This window comes from Aethalodelphis obliquidens, unplaced genomic scaffold (genome assembly GCF_003676395.1).
Source record: "Aethalodelphis obliquidens isolate GAN/ISIS:26980383/991018 unplaced genomic scaffold, ASM367639v1 scaffold22, whole genome shotgun sequence".
NCBI lineage: Eukaryota > Metazoa > Chordata > Mammalia > Artiodactyla > Delphinidae > Aethalodelphis > Aethalodelphis obliquidens.
The window spans coordinates 17282133-17304694 of NW_020837966.1; the positions used below are offsets into that span (position 1 = coordinate 17282133).

At 44.0% G+C, this 22562-nt stretch overlaps 1 protein-coding gene across 3 annotated transcripts in view; it reads left to right on the plus strand.

The window, feature by feature from the left end:
• The first annotated feature begins 325 nt into the window (after nt 1-325).
• Nucleotides 326-22562, plus strand: part of MITF (melanocyte inducing transcription factor) — a 224164-nt gene continuing 201927 nt past the window's right edge. For all 3 annotated transcript variants that reach the window (XM_027121377.1, XM_027121379.1, XM_027121380.1), the window contains exon 1: nt 326-566. In XM_027121377.1, coding sequence (XP_026977178.1) covers nt 463-566 — 104 coding nt within the window. In that variant the 5' untranslated portion in view covers nt 326-462. The remainder of the gene's footprint in view (nt 567-22562) is intronic.

Consider the following 22562-nt stretch of genomic DNA (forward strand, 5'->3'; position numbering starts at 1 on the left):
AGGAGGAGTGATGGTAGGAGAGCAGGGCTGAGTCCGTTCTTATTAATATTAAATAGCCACGTCTGTACCGTTGAAGCAAGTGGCGAGAGAGGAGGGACAGGAGCTGCTGACATTGACAATGAATCCAAACAGGAGTTGCACTAGCAGTGTCTACCACGTTGCCGCTGCCCTCGCTTGGCCTTCTGGGAATTGTAGTTTTAGGGGCAGCGGCTTTCCTGGCAAGCCGGGAGTACCCCGCCCGGCAGGGACTACAGATCCCAGGCGGCGCCGGGCAGCCGCCCCTCCCGCCTGGGTGCGAGTGTAAACTCCGGGCGCCTGTGTTGGCGGCCGCCGCGGGCCAGCGGGCTGAGCTCTGCACTGCGCGGGGGCGCACCGCTCGGGGGACCCAGGCCCCGCCACCTCCCCTCCGGCCCCAGGCTCGCTTCTCACTTTGGAGCAGTGGGAGGACGGGAAGCGGGAGCCATGCAGTCGGAATCGGGGATCGTGCCGGATTTCGAAGTCGGGGAGGAGTTTCACGAAGAGCCCAAAACCTATTACGAACTCAAGAGTCAACCTCTGAAGAGCAGGTGAGTGGTGACAGCTGGAGGGAGGCGCGGCCGGCGGCTAGGGAACCCCGCGCCTCCCACCCTGGGGCGAGGAAAGCCGCTCGCCGGGGCTCTGGGACAAGGACCCCGTGCCCTTGCCCCGGGGCAGAGGGCGAACTGATCCCCCGCAGTTGGGGGCCGTGACCGCTGGGCCGGTGCGCTAACGGGGTTCTCCGCCCAGGCGCACTTTGGGGGCGCGGTGGGCAGCCCGGGACGGGCCGCGCGGACGAGGGGACCCTCGGTTGGGGATACCAGCTGCTGAGAGCTGTTGGGGGCTGGGGAGTGCCGCGGCGCGGAGGTGGGGGAGGAGGAGCGCCGGGCCCGGACGCTGTCCGGATGGGAAGGAGGAAAAAGAGTTTCGAGTGAATCCTTTTCCTGAATATCCCAGCGGGCTGAACACTTGGAGAGGGAGAGCTTGGGGTGGATCGAGCGCGATGTTAGAGGGAAGCAATTAGTTCCTGTGTTGTTGCCTCTTAGGAGTCCGACCACCCCTCTGGGAAAACCCGCCCCAGGCGGCCTCCAGGTGAGGTTTCCCAAGGCCCGCCCCTCACCTTCCCGGCCGCTGCACCCCAGCGCGGGAGGGGCGGAAGGTGGCGAGCAGCCGGAGGGGGGTGGCGGGAGCGGGGGGGCGTGTCTCCTCGTCCAGCTTGAACTCCTCGGGCTATAGCGTTCCGTTCAAATGCAGGCCTTCCCTGGAGGGGAAGAAGCTTTCAGATGGAGGGTTTGGGGAGTGTCCCCTGTTGGGCAGCGACAAGTGTTTAATTCTCTGGGGATTTAAAAAACTTTTTGGGAGAGGAATGAAGACATCTGCTGTTCTGGCGCCCCACCACCCCTAGTGCCCACTTCCTATGCTGGCTCCGTTGCCACTCGTCCATCGGAACGGGTTGGGTGTCTTCCTTTCTCTCTGCCCTGTGGCTACTCAGGACATTTCCAATGTTTACTAAGAGGGAGATGGTCATTTGAGGCCGTGAGTAGAGAGGGTTTAGTTCCACCTCTCTCAGTGTGAGGTAAGATGAGGCTGAAACTGGAAGGTTCTGCAGTGCTTCTGCACCCTTCTCAGACCTTCCTTCCCGCCCCTCTCGGTGGGTAGGTCCTGGGTGAAGGGCCCTGGCTGGCCGAGGGGAGGAGGGTCCAGAAATCAGGGTGAATCAAGAGAGACAGCTGAATCAGGAGTGAGGTGGTGTGATCTTAGCTGCTGGGGCACATGGCTCTGGTACTTGATCTAGTGGAAAGTGTAGCCAGGTTTGCTTCTTTCGGGGCTGTGTGAGAGTCTGAATCCACTTCGGGGAAGAAAATGTGGGAACAGCGCACCCACTGACTGGGTGGCTGAAGCAGCCTCTTGGCAGATGCTTAACAGAGATTGGAAGGAAACCTCCTGTGCAGTTAGTTGCCTAAAACCAGCCTTTAGTTGATGGTTTCTCTTCATAATAGCTGTTTTGTGTGTGAGCCTAGATTGTGTGCATTGGGGGTTGGGGGTGTGGAGTAATAGTGTGTAAAGGGTATTGTTGGTTATGCTCATTGGGGCTTTATCTGCATTCGGCTGAAGGGACCAGTGTTTTACCGAGCAGTCTCTGCTTTTGCTTCTATAAGCAAATGCTTACATGGCCAGAATGAGGGTGTGTGTGTGTGTGTGTGTGTGTGTGTGTGTGTGTGTGTGGTCCTGAAAGAAATAACCGGACTGTTTGGAACCTTTTTGATGGTAGCTGATAAATAATATAAATGAGTTTGAGAGAGCGAGGAAAATACCATCTGGAAAAACCCAAGTGAATGTCATGAAACTCATGTTGGAGGATTTGGGGCCTGTTCTTTTTCAGAGTCGGCAAAAAAAAAAAAAAAAAAAAGAAGAAAAAGGCTTGCAAGGGTTGAACGTCCTCAGGAGCTAGCTTGCACGTGTAAAGAAAAATTCGGGGATGTGGGAAGCTCTGGCTTCACACGTTGAAGCTGGAAACAGGTGCGGGACAGAACTGGTGTGCAGAGGAAGGCTAAATTAAAAACGCTGTAAAACTTGTCTGTGGAGCAGACACATGCTCTTTGAAATAAACCAGTGAAATAAAATCTGTGAATAAATATATGGGGTTGGCAAAATTTCCGTATAGTACTGTTTTCCACAGTTGTCTAATGTACTGTCATCAACATCTGTTGTATGACTCTACAAGGGCTGCACGTTCAGGGCCTCCTCGTGGCTTTTTGTCGTTAAGTCTTTGCCGGGGCACCTCCCTTTTTTTAAATTTTGCTTAGAAAAAGTTGAAATTGGAAGGTGAAGACTGCTGCAACTATTTTGTCTGTCAGTTTTATTTTCTGGATTGTCTCTTGGAGTTGAAAATATGTCTAGAATCTGCCCACTTGTCACCAACTCCTCTGCCTCCACTTTGGTTCAAACTGCCACCCGCCCTCACCTGGGTGACTGTCCCTTACCTGGTCTCCTGCCTTCGTCCTTACCCGCTTTCAGTGGTTTTTTCACACAGGAGCCAAAATGTTCCTGTTAAAACTGGTGTTCAACCTAGGAGTGATTTGCCCCCCAGGTGTCATTTGGCAATGTCTGGAGACATTTTTGGTTGCCACAATGGATGGGGGTTGCTACTGGCCTCTACTAAGTAGAGGCCAGAGATGCTGCTAAACATTCTCGAGTACACAGGACAGCCCCACAATGAAGAATTATCTGACCCCAAATTGTCACTGCTGAGGTTGAGAAACCCCGTGTTAAAATGTGTTACATCATGTCATTCTCTCCTCAGAACCCTCAAAACACTCCAGTAGCTCCTAATATCAGTAAAACTCGAGACCCTTAAAATGGTACCAGGCAGATTGTATGGGAAAGCTTCCTGTCTGCTCTCACTGTATCTCCTGCTGCCACTCTCCTGGCTCCCTCTGCTCCAGCCAGTGTCCTCACCATTCCCGGAATACTCCAGACCCTTCCACCTCTGGGCCTTTGTATGTTGCACTTGCTGACCCCTCTTTCTCTCTTTGTCCAGAGAGCAATAGCATTCGTTCCTTCCCCAACCAACTTCACATCTTCCTTTAAATGTCATTCCCACCGAGCCTACTTGACCACGCTCTATGCAGTGGCTCTCCCTCCAAACTCTCAGTCTTCCTCGCCCTGCTCTGTTTTTTTCCATAGTACTTACATTATAACATAGTCTATACTTTTCTAATGTGTTCCATTTATGATATGTTTCTCCACACTAGACTGCAGGGTCCAAGGGGGCAGGGACTTCTGTCTCTTCCTTGTTTACTGTGGTGTCGCCAGAGCCTAGAACAGAGTTTCTCAACCTCAGTGCTGTTGACACTTTGGACTGGATAGCTCTTTGATGTGGTCCTGGGCATTGCAGGATATTTCACAGCATCCCAGGCCTCCACCTGCTAGAGGCCAGTAGCTCCCCTCCCTCAGCTGTGACAACCAAATTTGTCTGCAGACACCACCAATGTCCACGGGGGACAGACTCACCCCTGTTGCAGGCTGACTGGCCTAGGACAATGCCTGGCCCAATAGTGTTTTGTCGTTTGAATATGTGTTGCTTTGTCCCTTTGCATCCCACTCAGGATGGGGGGTTTGGTTCTGGTTTCTTTTAAAATCGGTATCCACCAGGGTCTGTCCAAAGAGGAGTTTTATATTCTTCATTTGGGCTAAGCTCAGATGTGCAGGTGTTTGATGAGGAGAGACAGTTTCATTCCTAACCCAGACCTCCTGGCCTTTAGGAGTGTGAAGCTGATGGATTTACATGATGGGAACCCCGTGTTGTTCACAAGGACGGGCAAAGCTGTGTCGTACGGTGGAAGACACACACTATGAGAAAAGGTTCTCATGAAGAACTGTTTGCAGTTTGGTTCCTCCCCAAAGGTTTTTGAAACATTTGTGTGTTCTCCTGGGAATGAGCCCTGAATGGTGGGTGGCAGAGGAAGAGTGCCGAATATGAGGGGGTGAACCCAGAGTTCACACGTTGGCACAGTCGGGTCAGGGTCAGATGTGGAACTGTTGAATGGGCTCCTAGCAGGGAAGGGACTCTGTAGGGCTTTGGGTCCTGAAAAAAAACATTAAAAACTATGGTAGCATCTTTCAGGTTCATGGTTCTTTTGTTTCATTTACGCGGTGCTAAATTCTGTGATTTTGTAGCTGCTAATGCCCTTTTCCTGGGCAGACTTCAGAATTGGCTTAATCTAATTCCAGTTTCTCCTCTACTCAAAGTTTTAATAATGGTTTAGATAATGGTTATTTAACTTCCCACAAATAAGAAATGGGAATGAAAGTATTAGGTTTATAATGGCAGGACGAGATACAGCAGTGTTTCTCAAATGCTGATTCAAAGAGGTGTGTGTGAAGCAGTCACAGGTTTGTGTCGAAATGATAAAGAAAAAAGCTGTTGTGTCACATGCACGCTCACACACGTGTATTTCTATGCAAGGCTACTGTCATTTCTTGGACTTATTCTGAGATTTTTCCCTCCTGTCTTCCTACTAAACATACCCTTTCGTTTATGAAATGATAATCCATTCTTGGCAAGACAGAACTGTCCATCTTTTATTGATTTCTGAAAGTTTTCTTGATTTTTTTATCTGTCCAATCCGCAGGGAACTACTTTGCATGGAGATTAAGAGCATTGTTCTGGCATTTCTGTCTGTCCCTAACAAGCTGGGTGACCTTGGGGAGGCTGGGTGACCTTTAACCTCAGTTTCTTCATCTGGCAAGTGGGGGGGCCTGCCTCCTAGTAGGAGTCTTAAGGACATTAACTGTGATATTGGCTATGGAAAAGTATTAGCATGGTGCTGGGCACATGGTAAGTGCTCCGTAAATGTTAGCAGATGTTGTTCTTGTTGTTATTTCTTTATTACTTAGCAGAGAGTCCTGACCTTCCAGAAAGGGTTCACGTTTGGTTGACTCTGGCTTTCTTCTCTAAGGCCAGTGTTTTTATGCCATAAAATTACCCCAAGTTTGGTAAAACCCTTTTTGCTTTCCTCCTAATGAGGTGCTGCAGATAAATCTTTCACATTTTATAATTTTGATCCGGTCCTTAACAGTTTCTTTATGCTGGTTTTAAAAAAAAACAGTTGTGGTGTCAGCACATACATACAAATTCATATTCAACATATATCTGTTGAGTACATGCAAATTAATACCAATAAACCCAACTAACGTTAACTGAGGCCACACTGTGTGCCAGCCTCTGTTCTAAGTGTTTTTATGTGTGTTAACTTTATCTTGCAAAACCCACATAAAATGATAATAATAAATGAGAAAAATAGTGTTAATTATAATTTTGAAAACAGGTAAAACTTATGCAGTGCTTACTACATGCCAGGAATGATTCTGAATATTTTACTTGAATTAATGCAGTTAATTCTCACTTCAACCTTTGGTGTATTTATTTTTATTATTCTCATTTTACAGAGAAGAAAACTAAGGCGTAGTAAGTAGATGGGCTTGGATCTGGCTCTGGGCCCGTGCTCTCATGCGCTGGTCTGTGCTGCCATGTGCAAGACGCGGGGCCTGCCCATGGGAAATCATGCTGCACCTTCTCCAAAACTTGCCTCAGTGGGGTGAGGGAAAGAGAACATGTAGATCCAGCCAGACAAACAGGATGGAGTGTGATCACCGTGGGGCGTGGGCATCAGCAATGGGAATTTAATAGAGGAAGGGAAATTGAGGCTCAATTTTGTCAGTGAATAAGCGTATTCAATTTGGCCTTGAAGGTCAAGCAATACTCAAATATATTTCTTTATAACATTAAATAAAATGTTAGACGCCTTGGAAGGCATAAGCTTAAAACAGACTTTTAGGATTTCTGATTGCCTTTTATATGTCTAACCAGAATCCCAGCTCTTCCTTGTGGTCTTTGGGCACCTGGGGTGGCAGAGACTGGATGCATGTGGACAGGTTCAGAAGTAGCTGTGCTTAAGTGCTGTGCCCATGGCTTTGCCACTTAACACCCGTGTCTGCGTTCAAGACAAGATGCTTAGCCTCTTGGAGTCTCGATTTCTTTACCTGTAAAGTGGGATCAGTAGAACCGTCCTCTTAGGGTTGGTGAAGTTTTAAAAGTGAGAAAACACATGTAAAAGTGCTTTGCAGGGTGCCTAGCACATGTTAGTAGGTAATATCAGTTCCTTCTCTTCTACTTTACCATGATTGCAATTTTCCCCCTCCTTATAACAACAATAAAGCATGTACAGAATTACGTATCTGAAGCAAAATAGACAAGATTGGGGTGCCTTAACCTGGCAGGTATTCAGATCTTATTATGCAAATTGCTTGTGTGATATGATTAGATGGAAAACTTGATTAAAGTGGAATTCTAAGTGTTGGTTTTGTGTGTTATTGGAGATTTCCTTTTCCTGAGTACTGCTATTTATAGAATTATTTAAGTGTATGTATGTGTGTGTGTTTTTAATTCCCTTTTGAGTTCTGCAGGGCAGTTTGCACAGGCTGATGTTTATATCTGCTCCAGTTGTGCAAGAAGTGGAAAATATCCTTTTTTTAGAACAGGTCACATGTGCTTACTGTCAGGAATAGGACCTCAGTGTAAAAAAATGTATCTTGGGACAAATCAAAGTTACTAAATTTCTGCTTCCAACTGCTTTGTTTCAGAACTGGCAGTATTAGGATAAATAATAGGGGGGGAAAAAACTCTGGCTAAATGTTTTTTTGTCATTTTTCAAGGACAGTAAGCAAGAGTTTCATTTATTTTGTGTGTGTGTTTTAAGTATGAAACGTACTTTGCTGTTAGGTCCATCTCATCAAACTAAATTATAAAAATATGTTTGACTCATCTCCAACTATGCATTATTTGAAGAAAATAGTCCAGAAGATGGGTCAAAGATAGTTAATGTAGTCACCACAGGCTTTTGAAATTGTAAAGACAAATGTGAAGTTTATAAGGAGGATTTTGTGAGTCTGGTGAACACTGTGTACTTAAGGGCAAGGAATTAAAGCAAGCCATGAAGTCTGCATCTTTCCTGAGGCAGCTGAGGGCTGAGGGTGAGAGGACCTGCAGGCAGGTCTGGGATCTCTGTTGAAACTCGCACACCTCTTTCTGTTCCTGAGGACTTGGGGAGGAGGACCACGCTCCTCGTTTCTCTAGCTTGGGTCTTTTTTTTTTTTTTTTTTTGGTGGTACGCGGGCCTCTCACTGTTGTGGCCTCTCCCGTTGCGGAGCACAGGCTCCGGACGCGCAGGCTCAGCGGCCATGGCTCACGGGCCCAGCCGCTGCGCGGCATGTGGGATCTTCCCGGACTGGGGCACGAACCCGTGTCCCCTGCATCGGCAGGCGGACTCCCAACCACTGCGCCACCAGGGAAGCCCTAGGTTGGGTCTTAAACATGGCCTGCTTCTTTCTTTGCTGCGTCTTTCTTTCCGTGGCCTTTCTTGCACATCATGAAGAATAAAGACGTACACCTTTGGAGTGTTTACACAGAAGTTGAAACAGGGCAGGCTGAGAGGGATGCAGTGCTTTGGAGAGTGGTGATACCGGTGAGAGAAAGGCACACAAAGATATAAATGGTACCTCAAAGTCGTGAGCTCCTGTTGTCTTCCCTAAGTCATTTCTAAAACATCCCTCAGTCACTTTCAGCAAAGGCAGTATCACTTTGGGGTCAGAAGGACCTGGATTTGTTTGTTTTTCTTCTCTTCCTTCCCTTCCTCCTTTCCCTCCTTACAACACTTATTTATTAAGTGCCTATCGTGTGACAGCTTTTCGCCAGCTGTAGGGAATCAAAAGTAGAACCAGACAGACTAGGTTCCTGCTAGTATGGTGCTCCTGTCTTGGAGGTGGGGGCATAGCTAATAATGAACTAAATAGATGAACAAGATAAGTTTTGGTGCTATGAAAACTAAATAGAATGTTATTGATAAAGTGTGACTGGGAAAGAAGGGGCTTTATTGGGTGGGTCTTTAAGAATGACCTCATGGAGGAAGTGATTTTGAGGCACTGAATGTCTGAGTTAAATGTGCAGATCTTGGTGCTGTCACTCATTAGCTGTGTGACTTTGGACAAGTTCGCCAACCTCTCTGAACCTGGGTTGCCTCCTCTGTAAAATGGAGCAATAGCTACCTTGGAAGGGTGCTGTGAAGGTGAAAGGTAATGTGTGTAAAGAGTTAACAGTAGGCTTGACCTTTATAGTTGCTCAGGAAGACACATAGGACTGGTTTAAGGTAATTGTAAGGTAATATATGAATAGTAGAAGAAGAAATGCAGATATTAATCTTCCCCATAAGTGTTTATAACTTGGTCTTAAGTGTTTTCCTAATGTCAAGTGAGTCAGAGATGTATACTTGTCTTCATAAATCTACCCCTGGACTAAACGTGGAGATGGGCCTTGTTATTTTTGTTATCCTTTCTTTCCTCCAGGATCATCTTACTCGAATTGTCCCCTTGCTCATCTCACTGTTGTTGCACTGAGATCATTCAGGTCTGAGCATACTTCCCTTATGTTTAGTTTAGGAATGATTTTTGGCTGCATTTTGAATTACTTTTTGGCACAAAGGAGAGGTCCAAGTCATCTAGGATTAAACAGTAAAACCTGAGATTGATTTCACCAAAGACGCACACCACAAACAAATGACCCATGTAGAACTCCTGACTCCCAGTCCTGTGTTTCAGCCCCTAGATCACACGCTTCCTGTCTACACTGATGTGAAAATGTCAGCGTTGGTGCAGAAAGGAAAAGAAGCCTCTTCTCCCACACGCCACTTCGACCTTTCATTAACATTGACATCCACAGGCAATGGTGTGTTTTTAATTTGACCCTTTATGAAAGAAATCTTCAAAGCATTCGAATTTCAGTAGCTGTGTTCTTTAATTGAAGTGCCCACGGAGTGGTAACTTTCAAAAGGAAAAAATCCTGGGTCGTGTGGGAACAAATATTTTAAATCCAACCATAGTGAGTTGTAGGTTTAGGGAAGGCACTGGTAGAATCATGTCTTTCTATAAGAAAATTGTGGGTTATTGAGCAATTTCAGGAAGGCATCTGTGGCCTGGGCCCTCCCCGCCCCCTCCCCAGAGTGGGGTAACTTGCTGACTCATTCACACACATTCCCCTATTTTCCCACATGGTCAAGGGCAGATGGGAAAGGTGTTGTCCCCACTGGTGGGAGCATGTGTAGCTGTTGTTTGTAGGATAGGTTTTCCTTCTGGGAAGCTTAACTTGCTTCCATGGGAAGAAGGTTTGAAGCAGAGAAGATTTATTTAGCCCGGTGGTTAAGGTTGTATGTGAGATTAGGATAAAATAGACAGACAGGAATGCTATATTTACTTCGGTACCTTTATTGTGATATGTTCCTAAATATTAACTGGTTCTAAAAAGCATGTTTTTCAAAACATACATTTTATTTTTATAACTGGTGATTTGAAACTTGGTGTAGGGAAGAGCACACAGAAATCCTAAAGATGATTTTCCTGTTTAATTTGGAATGTAGTACAGTCCCCATATAGTCTACCTGGGCACCTCAGTGAGATGTGGCCACCTTGTTCCTCTTGAGTGAGTCTGTCCCAAACAGCTGGAGATAGTATTCACAGACACACCAATACTGTAACAATCCCTTCTCCATCAAAAGGACTGGGTATATTTTTGTTCTATTTTTTTGCATTTGAAGTTTTTCACCAATGATGAAAAGGTATTATTTCAGGGTCAGCTTTGCTCTGTGGTATTACTAAGCCTGCATAATCACACCACCTAAATTTAGAATATTGGCACCTCAGCCAATAGAACACTTTGCAACAAATTTATAATACTTGGGGCAGAGAATGACTATGAATAAACATTAAAATAGTATTGGCCAGTTAGGGTCATTTACTTTCAAGGGAAAAGGATGACATCAACTATGCATTCTTGAAAATTCTATTTATTTTTCAAGGTAGAGTTTACAGTAGCTTATGTAAAACAGTCTCTAAAAATATAAGCAATTGGCACTATTCCTGGTGACATTCCAAATAAAAGTTGGCCCGTTTGCTGCAAAGAAGTGTGCTTGGAGAGTAACTTGGAGAGGTTGGCCACTGGCTTGTGGTGTATTGACAATCGGATTTGGAACCACATCTTGCATCACCTTGGCATGGTCATTAATCCACTGGTCTTTAGGTAGATAACCACTAATCATGTGTTATCTAGATAAAGGCTAGATGTATAAATGCTAAACGATGGGGTCTTGGAATGCAGTTCTACTGATACTGATTGTGTGTGGATGTTTTAAATCCTTGTTGATTCAGAAATGAATGAGAGAGAGGATTTGATGGTGCTCGCTTGGTCATAGTATCATAGTCACTAAGATGCATGCTTTAATGGTAGGGGGCTGAGTGGCAAGTACAGTTAATTGGGATTTGTTTCTGGGGTCAGCGATGCACAGGTCACTGCTGGCTTAGGGTATCCCTCTGCTTACTTTTGGGTTCATATACCTGACATCTTTCTGATCGGATCTCACTGGCAGCCAGCTTCCCTTTGCTTATGCATTTCCCCTAGTGGACAGTAGAGGAAATGTATTTTGCCTGCCTGTGGTCACTTTTCCAAATTCTTATAACAACCCCTTCCCACATGCTTAGCCCACGTGCTTGAGTGTCATGGCTTTGGGGTGGAGAATTTGACACAGACTTAGCCACTCTTCTGTATCACAGGGATTGCTTTCAGGGAGTTACACGTTGACTGATGTCACGCATCCCAGGGATTTGCTTGGGTGCTAACAGAAAGAGAGTCTCCCTTTATTTCCGTTGATCTTGAACTTGGGAAGGTGTTGTGTTCGAGAATAAAGCCTTATCTCGGAGGCAGAGAAAAACAAAGCCCTTTTATTGGGTTAATGTTAGTTGCTATAAGGAAGTGGCAGGCGATAGTCACATAGGTAGTAGTTCCTGGTTGGCAGACAGCTTTCCTCTGTATGACAAATCAAGAACCCAGTCTCCGTCTATCTTCTGGTTCTGCCATTGCCTAGAACCCTGGCATCTTTTGTGTCTGGTGGTGGAAAGGAAGAGGAGAAGGCACAACTAGGGTCCCAAAGTGACAGGCATCACTCTTGCTCATATTCTTTTGGCAAGGACCAGGTTCATACCGAGATCTGGATGCAGGGGTGGGAACTGGGGAATAGAGACCCCAGCTGGGTGTCAACACCACTGTCCTAGAAAAGAGAACACCCTTCCCATGGATAGCTAACCTTCATTGCCATGGCCCTAGTAGTAGGATTTTGGCTTCTGGATCAAGTTGTGCCTATCTTTGGTTAGGTTTATCCTTGGAATTTTCTGTTATTTTATCAATAAATTCTTTTTCTGAGTAAAGACGGTTAATTTGGATTTCCTGCCACCTGAGTGGGGGCTGCCCGAGCTGATCCGTTCTCAGAATCCCACCTCTATGCAGTGCTTCCTATTCCAAGTTCATGGATTAAATCACTGCCTCACTTTCCAACAGCAGCAATACATCCTTCACTACCACCACCACCTCAGAGCAATGGTTTTCAAAATGTGGCCCGCAGACCAGCAGCTTCAGTGTCACTTAAAAACTTGTTTGAAATGCACGTTCTCGGACCCTACTCCAATGCCTCCTGAATCGGAAACTGTTGGTGGGGAGTCCCAGCAGTCTGTGTCTTTTAGCAAGTCCTCCAGGAGACGCTGATGCACACTCAAGTTTGCAAACTACTTCCCTAATGCTTTTACCATAAATCCTTTGTCTCCACATTAAATTGTTCCTGTTTTGGAATGAAAAATATCCTGGATTGGAGTGCATTTCGTAAAAAACGCCATGTTGCTTGTTATGGTCAGGCTAGAGATGATCATTGATAATAATCACTCACTGATTAAAAAAAAAAGGAAAATCCCCTCGAGAAAGTTAGCTATCAGATTTAGGTTAATGAAACCAGGTAGGATGCTTGGTTGTCCAGATGTGATCTCTAAATAAGAGTCTTGGAGTTGGGCTTCCCTGGTGGCGCAGTGGTTGAGAGTCCGCCTGCCAATGCAGGGGACGCGGGTTCGTGCCCCGGTCCGGGAAGATCCCACATTCCGCGGAGCGGCTGCGCCTGTGAGCCATGGCCGCTGAGCCTGTGCGTCCGGAGCCTGTGCTCCGCGACGGGAGAGGCCACAGCGGTGAGAGGCCCGCGTACCGCAAAAAAAAAAAAAAAAAAAAGAGTCTTGGAGTTAAGCTAGCTGTACTACCATAAGGAGCCCTGGCCCAGATCTTGGAGGGTTGTAGTTTAATGGAGACTCACAGTGTGAAACTTGAAGCACACGGCAGTCACTTGACTGAATGATTTCGTGGAGAAACAGGGTAATGGTGGTTATGAGTGTGCCCACATGACCAAATTGTTTTTCACAAAATTTCTGCTGAATAAAATTTGAAATACGACTGTCAGCCTGTTTTCCCTTCTTAATGAATTCCAGACAGTTTGTAGAGTGTGGGAGCTTCCAAAACAGAGGGGCGGGGTGACTGCGACCAGGCAGCCTCTGTTTTGTCACATGTTAGGGTGTCCTGACATAACAGATCGTCTCCCTCATCCTGAATCTCACCAGGCCATCCTCATTTCAGGCGGAGAGGGAAGGGCAGGGTCAATGTTGTATCAGACAAGTGGGACCTATAGGGCAGTTCTGGACTCCTTACTTACCAGGGAATTCAGCCTACTCTTATTTTTAATCCACTAAAACCCAAGCATTTTTATTTTTATTTTTTTCCTTTTGCTGCATGCTGACCTTCTCCAGACAAAAAGCCCTGATGCTTTTTGGCAAAGAATCTGCTCTTATTGTAAACGGGTTAAGAGCTCTAACCAGTCAAAGAAGTCTAGAGTTTTGGGTTTAACCTTCAGAGAGAAGAAGGGTTTTTAACTTAAATTTCAATTTGACCACTTACTAGCTTTTCTCTCTTTGGGCAAATGATTCTTGTAGCCTCTATTTCAACAGAGGACTAAGTGGGGTGAGTGGATAATAGTATGATCTAAGTTGTAGTTAATTGTGCGGATTAAAAGAAATACTTGAGTAAAATCCTCAGGCCGAAGCCTTGGCTCTTGTGCTCATAACCGGGCCCTCATTCTGGTTCCATCTTTGCCCACAGCACCAACAAGGTTTTTTGACTTGAAATGACTTTTTAGTTTCAGACACTGTCATTAAGAGAAAACGACTCAAAGGCAATCAGCAGGAAATAAGAGGGTCCATCGAAGAGAAGGGAAGTAGGGCCAGATCATCCCTCGGTTGGATGATCAACATCAGGACCTTTGGGAGTGGATGCAGATCAGATAGTGGTGAACTTTGGGATGCCTAACAGGGAGGTATTTAAAGACAGCACAGGCTATTTACAGGTAGGGCATTACTTTTGTTGCCAGAACAGTCTTTGTCTTTATCAACATGTTTCCTTTCATCGTAATGATAGACTATAGCTAGGTGGAGGAATAAATAATAAGATGCACGCATTGGGGTTTCACAACACCATGCAGGGTAGAAGCCGAGCTCCACGGCTGTGTCCATACGTGTATCTGTCATTCCTAACTGTCACATTTAAACTTGGCCTGTAGTGAGTTCCTGCTTTATCTTTTCACATTTCACAAGACAGCCTCATTATACAGTTATCTCTATCCAGTATAAGCCATAATACCCTGTATTCTTTTTTTTTTTTTTTTTTTTTTTTTTTTCGATACGCGGGCCTCTCACCATTGTGGCCTCTCCCGTTGCGGAGCACAGGCTCCGGACGTGCAGGCTCAGCGGCCATGGCTCACGGGCCCAGTCGCTCCGCGGCATGTGGGATCCTCCCGGACCGGGGCACAAACCCGTGTCCCCTGCATGAGCAGGCGGACTCTCAACCACTGCGCCACCAGGGAAGCCCCCCTGTATTCTTGAAACGCAAAATCTTTCACTCTTTTAGGATTTATCCCTCCTAGTAGCACTGCGTAGCGAGGCTAGGTACCCACACCAACATGATAGCTTGCTTTTCTTTTCTTTTTTCCAACTTTATTGAGGTATGATTGACAGATAAGAGCTGTGTATATTTCAGGTGTATAACTTGATGCTTTGGTATACATATACATTGTGAAACGATCACTGCAATCAGATGACATGCTTTGCTTGAGCCTCACAAAATTTCTCCCCCAAACCTGTGGCTAAACTGATCCCTAGAAAGCAGAAAGGGGGTTAGTTTGAAGAGCCACCATCTTTCTTAGAAGGAAAATTCCCATTGTCTTGCACACATAAGTGGATGTCTTCATCAGTTACAGCTTAAGACGCGTTACCTGGGTAACGAGGGTCCCTCCCTCATGGGCTGGCTGGGAAGATTCAGTAAGGTAGTGAGAGTACTACCTGTAGTAAGGGCGCAGTAGATGCTGCTGCCCCAATTACCGCTCCACCTGCTGCTGTACCTGCATTACTGCTGCTCTCTGCCTGCTACTGTACCCAAGGGCTACTCCTGGTGTCATTGCCATTAGAATTCAGGGGTTTACATAAGAATGAAAGAAGTGGTTCATCTGTGTAGGTGCTGCTGACTCTACCATTGTTTTGTCACTGTTAAGTACATATAGTCAGTTGTCACAACCAACCATATAGTCAGTTCTCACACATTTGGGATTTATGCAGTGAGTTTTCAAACCTGGAGTTGGACTTGGCTGTCACCCAGCATTCTTCTGGACCACTTCCGCCACCTCTCAGCTGTTGTGTGCAGAGGGGTGGGAACTAGTTTGATTACCAATTAATGGGAGACATTTTCTACCAGAAACCATACATATATTCATACAAGCACATACAGGATTCTCAAAAGGGTGTTTTTCAGAGTATCTTCAGCTTTTCTCTGGTATTGTCCTGACTAATTGAAATTTGGTTCTTGGCTAAACAGTTCCTTTCCTGAGTTTTATAACAAAACAGGGAAAATGACAGTTTCCCTCTTTACATGTAATTGAAACACCCCTGCCTCCTCCACACCCCCGTAACCCCCCCACCCACACACACACAGAGGTGAAAGACGCACAGAGTTAGATGCTTTAGGGTGAGATCCAGTGTGCTTGGGGAACTCAGGAGCACAGGACAGAATGAAGTCTTCTGACTGACCATCCTTCTCAGGCTTCACACCACCCAGTGGGATGGGTTTGTGAGCTCCGTGTTTTTGTGAGAGAAGAGGATCGATCAGCTGTGCAGGCTGGAGTTAGACTGAAAATACCCATAGCTCAGGGAAGAGGAAATGGACAAGGCAGTTTGGGGAGTTTTCAGAGTAGATTTATTTCTTGGATGTCTCAAGAGGTGGACGTGAAGAGATCTAACTCTCCCTCTTTTTTTTTTATGGTACGCGGGTCTCTCACTGTTGTGGCCTCTCCCGTTGTGGAGCACAGGCTCCTGATGCGCAGGCTCAGCGGCCATGGCTCACGGGCCCAGCCGCTCCGCGGCATGTGGGATCTTCCTGGACCGGGGCACGAACCCGTGTCCCCTGCATCGGCAGGCGGACTCTCAATCACTGCGCCACCAGGGAAGCCCCTAACTCTCCCTCTTATTTTTTCAGAGTCATGGTTTGGGAACTATTAGGAAGATCCTTCGGTAAATTTTCCTTGCCTATGAGGTAAAATATTCAGTAAATATTTATTGAGTCTACTGTGGAGTCAGGAGATAATGGTGAACAAAAAGGGTCAACCGTAAACTGCCATTGCTTTTGGCAGATGGGTGGCTGCCCGAGGGCTGACACGGAACCCAGATCAGGTCATCAAGGGCTAGAGGAACTCTTTCTGGGGGAAGGAAAGAGCCCACTTGGTTGTCACATCAGTGAAAGAAATACATTAAGAGATTTATTTATTTATTTATTAAATAAGAGTAGTATGTTATTTAATCCAATACATCCAAAATAATTCCAAGTCAAAATGTAATCAATATAAAAATTATTATTTTTATGGAGGTGTAATTGACTTATAACATTATATTAGTTTCAGGTACACAATATAGTGATTCAATATTTGTATACTGTATATATTGTCATGTATGTTGGGAGATGATCACCACAATAAATCTAGTTAATATCTATCACCATACATAGTTACAAAATTTTTTCTTCTTGTGATGAGAACTTTTTAAAGATTTATTCTCTTGGCACCTTTCAAATATGCAATACAGGATTTTTTGTTTTCTTCTGATTTTTATTTAAAAACTTATTTAAAAAAATTGAAGTATAGGTGATTTACAATATTATATTAATTTCAGGTGTATAGTATTGAGATTCAGTATTTCTACAGATTATGCTCCATTAAAAGTTACTGCAAGAAAATGGCTGTAATTCCCTGTGCTGTGCAGTATATCCTTGTTGCTTACTGCAATACACTGTTATTAACTATAATCACCATGCTGATTACATTCTCATGACTTATTTATCTTATAACTGGAATTTTGTATCATTTGAGTGCCTTCAGTCTTTTGCCCACCCCCAATCCCTGCCTCTGGCAATCACCATTCTGTTTTCAGTATCTATGAATCTATGAGCTCCTTTTTTTTTTTTAGATTCCACATATAAGTGAGATCGTATATAATGTAAGAGATCATGTATAGTATAAGGGAGAATATATTTTAAACTGATATTCACTGAATACAGCCTTTAGCTCTTACCTTGTTTGAAGACTTATTTAAAAAATAATGTATATTTTAAGAAATCAAGCATCTTTTACTTATATTGGGTTGGCCAAAACGTTCCATAACATCTTACGGAAAGGCCCGAATGAACTTTTTGGCCAGCCCAATACATAGTTTGATAGGTAATATTTATTTGATTGTCTGTCATTCCTCACTTGAAAGAGGCCCTACGAGAACAGGGAAGTTGTTAGTTCCCTGGGCATCTCTAGGATCCAGTATAGTGTCTATATATGTTTCTTGAATAAAGAGTGGCCAAAATGAATGAAGTGTTTCTGGTGTGCCAGAAGGGATCAATAACTTTGGGGAATTCTGTTAAACTCTGTCAGGAAAATGTGTATGAAAATATCTTGACCTTTTTTCTTACTAACTGTGGACCCTTGTACAGGTTTTTTGAACCTCAGTTTTCTCACCTGAAATATGAGGGTAATAGTATTTTCTTCTCGGAATAGCTGTGAAGATGATAGAAGATCATGTGCGTACGCCTGGTAAATATAAAATGCTCAGTACAGTAAGTTAGTGGGGCACTAATTGTTGTTACTACTATTGGTGCTAGGAGATGAAATAAACATACAGTCAATTTCTGTTGTTTGTGGTAGTAGTTCTGTTCTATGCAGTCAGGATGAACATTTAATTTGGAACAGGGTTAGGTTCCTGCGAGCCTGTGGTCACAGCGTATTTGTCACCCGATTGATACATAACCTTGTTTTATGTGTGTTTCTGTTTAAAGACACTTTATTGACTCATTAACATTGAACTCATGGCCAACAGCACTGTAAGTCATGTCTGAGGGAGCTTATCTCGCACTTGCGCTTTTCACCGTAAGGCACCTCACAGCCGTCTCATGCTCAGCAACACTAGACTGCACATCTGCACTAGGTAGGCTTGGAGGTCGTCAGTAAAGTCACCAACAAAAAAATACAAAAATGCAAAAAGCATAGCACGAAATGGACCCCCCCCACCAAAGGACACTTGTTTGCCATGTGAAAACTGAAACAAGGAGACAGAGCATCGCCTTGTTTGACCTCAGTTGGGAATGCATATTGTGGGTGGCTCAGATTTCTCACTTCTCCATCCACAAATGACTGTAAAAATGCTGCATATATTAATTTTGGGGTTACAAATAAATTTTGGTGATAGGTAAATTTGAAAATAGGGAATCCACGAATAATGAGGGTTGACTGTCTTCAAAATTGTTTTCTTGTGCCTGTCTTTCTCTGGCAGTTATTTGTCTGAGCTAAAAAACATGCTCACTGGGGAAAACATTTCCTCTCCCGTTGCGGAGCGCAGGCTCAGCGGCCATGGCTCACGGGCCCAGCCGCCCCGCGGCATGTGGGATCCTCCCAGACCGGGGCACGAACCCGCGTCCCCTGCATCGGCAGGCGGACTCTCAACCACTGCGCCACCAGGGAAGCCCGGGAAAACATTTTTAAGCATTGTCTGCGTCAACATTGTTGTGGACTATACATGAAGCCACAATAATCAAGCTTTTCCAGATACCCAGTCTTCTATTTTTACGAGTTTATTTGCCAATAAAAATGACCCATCAAAAAAAAAAAAAGGCCCATCATTTCCAGATCTTTAAAGTTGAATGGGGCTGTTCAGATATGTTACTCTTTATTTTGGCATAATTTCTACTGTTCTTTAGAAGGTGGAGAGTGAGAATGGGGACCTGGGAAAAGAGCACAGAGAAATTGTGGGGATCACTGCTGAAGAATTCAGCAGAAAGCAGTAAAATGGCTTAGGAATTCTGGTACAGAGAGTTTCTGAAGTAACCAGGCTCAACTTACTCATGGCCTAGAAGATAAAGGTGATGTTTTTGACTTCTCAGTGTATTGAAAATTAGCATATTATAATTATAAGCCTAGTCATTATTGTAAACATTAACTGAGTACTTGTTTAGAGTGCTTGGAATTCTTTTAGGAAGGAAGGAAGAAAAGAATTGTTTTCAATAGGTCCAGTAGTTTCGAGTGACATAGCAGATACATCCTACAATTTAATAACAACAAAGAAAAACAAACAACAACAGTAATAACAGCAACACCTAGCATTTCAGAGTCCTTACTACAGGCTGTGTCTTGTGTTAGTGCTTTAATTTCTTCTGCAGTTTGGGAACCGAAACCCACTGGGGTTAAAGTGATGAAAATTACAGAACATTGGAGTTAAAGTATTGAAAGTTGCGTCTTTTTCTGCCTTGCATCTGTACCTTTTGCATTTTCGTAACGTATCCTTGTGTATTATAAAAAGAATGGCTTCTTCATTTGAAGCAACATGGATGTACCCTAGAGATTGTCTTACTGAATGATGTAAGTCAGACAGAGAAAGGAGAAATATTGTATGATATCTCTTATATGTGGAATCTAAAAAGAAATGATACAAATGAACGTATTTACAAAACAGAAACAGACTCACAGACTTAGAGAACAAATTTATGGTTACCAGTGGGGAAGGGTAGACGGAAGGGATAGTTATGGAGTTTGGGATTGACATGTACACACTATTATATTTAAAAAGGATAACCAACAAGGACCTACTGTATGGCATGGGGAACTCTGCTTAATGTTATGTGGCAGCCTGGATGGGAGGGAAGCCTGGGGGAGAATGGACACATGTATATGTATGGCTGAGTCGCTTTGCTGTGCACCTGAAACTATCACAATGTTGTTAATCAGCTATACTCCAATATAAAATAAAAAGTTAAAAAAAATAAAAAGAATGGCTTCTTTGTATGTATATGTATATATGCGTGCGTGTGTGTGTGTGTGTGTGTGTGTGTGTCTGTCTGTCCATTTGTCTTAGTCCTGGGATAAGGAGGGTACCTATGTAATTTTTTTTTTTCCAGATTTTTCCTGTTAGAAAAGTCAAGAAGCTGAAACAGCAGGAATGAATAACTCAGATCTAGTTGAATTACAAACATATTAAGACGCGTACTAGGTACATTTCAAATGCTTTGTATATTTAATTCTGTGAGGTAGGTAGGATCCCATTTTAAAAGAAACTGAGGCTGCGCCATCATAAGTCACTTGCCAAAGGTCATTCAAATAAGGGTGGAACCAAGACTTAAACTGGAGGACTGTCTAACTTCAAAGCTTACCCTCTTACCTGCCCTACTGAAGTGGTTACTGTATATATTGGGGCATGGAGTGGGGAGGCAGGATAGGAAGAGATCAGGGGCAACAACTCATGTTGATTTTGGAATAGAAAGAGGACTAGGTGTCTGATGAAGTAAAGGGAGACTCTGGGTACGGTTGAACATCTTAATCCAAGATAAATAGATCTATTAAAGGTGCTCACAGAGTGCTTGGCTGAATAGTCCTTTGTTTTCAAAGCTGTTTCTGATGATTTAAAGGAGATAGGCTGTGAAGACTTCAAGAGAGGTAGCAAAAGGTGGGACGGTGGATGCTTAATCATTCATAAGCGTGTGGTATTAAGTTATAGATTTTCCTCATTCCTCATTATAGATCTTTGAATGGCCCTAGTTGGTGACATCAAGTCTTGTCTACATACCCATCCTTGTGGGCTACCATTGAACATGTAGCTCCTAACATCTTGATGTTTTCCATTCATCTCTCTATTTTTCCCCTCTAACCTGAGTTGTTAATTGCTTTTCCTGTATGTCTTTATGAAGTCGTAGCCAGTCTATTACATTCTGGACTGTTTATCTTTGAATGCCGAAGGTCTTGAAACATCATAATGTTGTGTAATGAACATAACTTCTGCCTTGACATTTGGGCGTTAAGAACATTAGTCATCGCAAAATATTGAGTTAAATATTTTCAATAATAGGATATAATGATCTAATAGAGAGGGAGAAGTTATAAAAATACTAGATGGTGGCTTTAACGATGAGCCGTATATATACTCAGTGGGTTCCAGCAGTGATAGGTTAGACATTCACCGAATGAATGTAAAGGCATTCTTACTTTTTATTAGTGGGAAAGGAGAAAGACCAACACTGAATAAAAACACCCACTTAATTCTCATGCATACTAAGAAAAATGTAAACCATTTGAGTTTTCAGTGCTTCTGCTCCTGATGTACTACCTCACATGCATCTTTAACTGCCACGAGAAAAGTTGGAGATTTCCATGAGATATTATCAATAGGGACTCCTGGGCTGCATGTTGTCAGGAAGCCCTTAGTCTTTCAATGATCTGTTTTTTGTAGAGCATCAGGTCATCCTCTGCAATACCATCAGAGAGCCAGGGATCTCCTGAGGGAATGAACGAGGTGGGTCTTTACTTGTGGAGTTGATTTTATGAAGAGTTTTGGTCAGCATTAGTCGTTATGAAACTATGTGCCTGTTGGCCTGGTTTATCTCTCTAGACATCTCCCCATGGCAGAAGATGGAATCCTCGTCTCTCCATGTCTCTGGGCATCTAAAGATGTTAGAGGTTCATTGGTCTATTTCTTGCTAGGGAGTGTTCAGTAGATACTGGTCTTCTCTGAGGGAATATTGTCTAGTTGAGTGTTTGGCAATCAGTACTATTATTTCTTGGGGTTGGGAGGTCTAAACTGGAGATACTGGGTGCTAACTGTCCTCTACCTTGCTAGAAATCTTCAGTCATACCGGTAAAAAACTTCTGAGCTAAATACCTTTTCTTTCCTAGAGAGGTTACAACCAAGAAATTGTTTTAATTTCAGACTAGAGAGTGTAAACTGTGTTTGTGGCTGCTGTTAAAAGTTTCTTAACAGCCTGGTTATTTTCAAAGGATGTCCAAGTCAAATATATCACTTATGGGAAAAATGTTCTTTTCTAGTATGACATCATGTACAAGTTGATAGTTATCTTCATGATCAATGTATGACATTTTGGGTGTTGGAGAGTGTGTGGAAGGGAAATCTGTGGTAATACTTCTGGAAGGATTATTGATCTCTAGTCCTCCTGTTTGTGATTTTCAATTTATTTGCTCTCATTATTAACTGAATGTGTAGATAAGGAGGTAGTTTTGAATGGGAGCCAAGTAACCTGTTGATGTAAGTCTTTTTTACGTTTTATGATTCCCATTGTTAGCACCTCCCTCTTTGCTGGCTGGATTCTCTGTCATTTTAAGTAGGCAGCAATTACTGGTTTGTTCAAGAAGCTGGCTCCTGCTGCCAAGAATCCTATTAATTATCACTCCATCTCTCATTTAGTCTTCCTAGTGTTGAGAGAAGGTGCATGTACGCGTGTGGCAGAGCAGCTACAATCGCATCTTTGTAATCATCTCCTTTCTGAGACGGTTCAGTGGACTCAATGTTCAGCCAAAGGGCTGAGGCAGCCATGGTGAGTCTTTTCAACTCCTCTATAGGTTGTTTGGTCAGTCAGGTTTGGTGTGGTTTTCTTCTCCCTCGGACTCTGACGTGAGTAAAAGGTAATGGTTGGCCTTTATATTGGGAATTAGACCTGTTCCAGGTCCATCTGTGAACTCAGGTGGGACACCTTGAAATTACTGCAATGGTTTTTT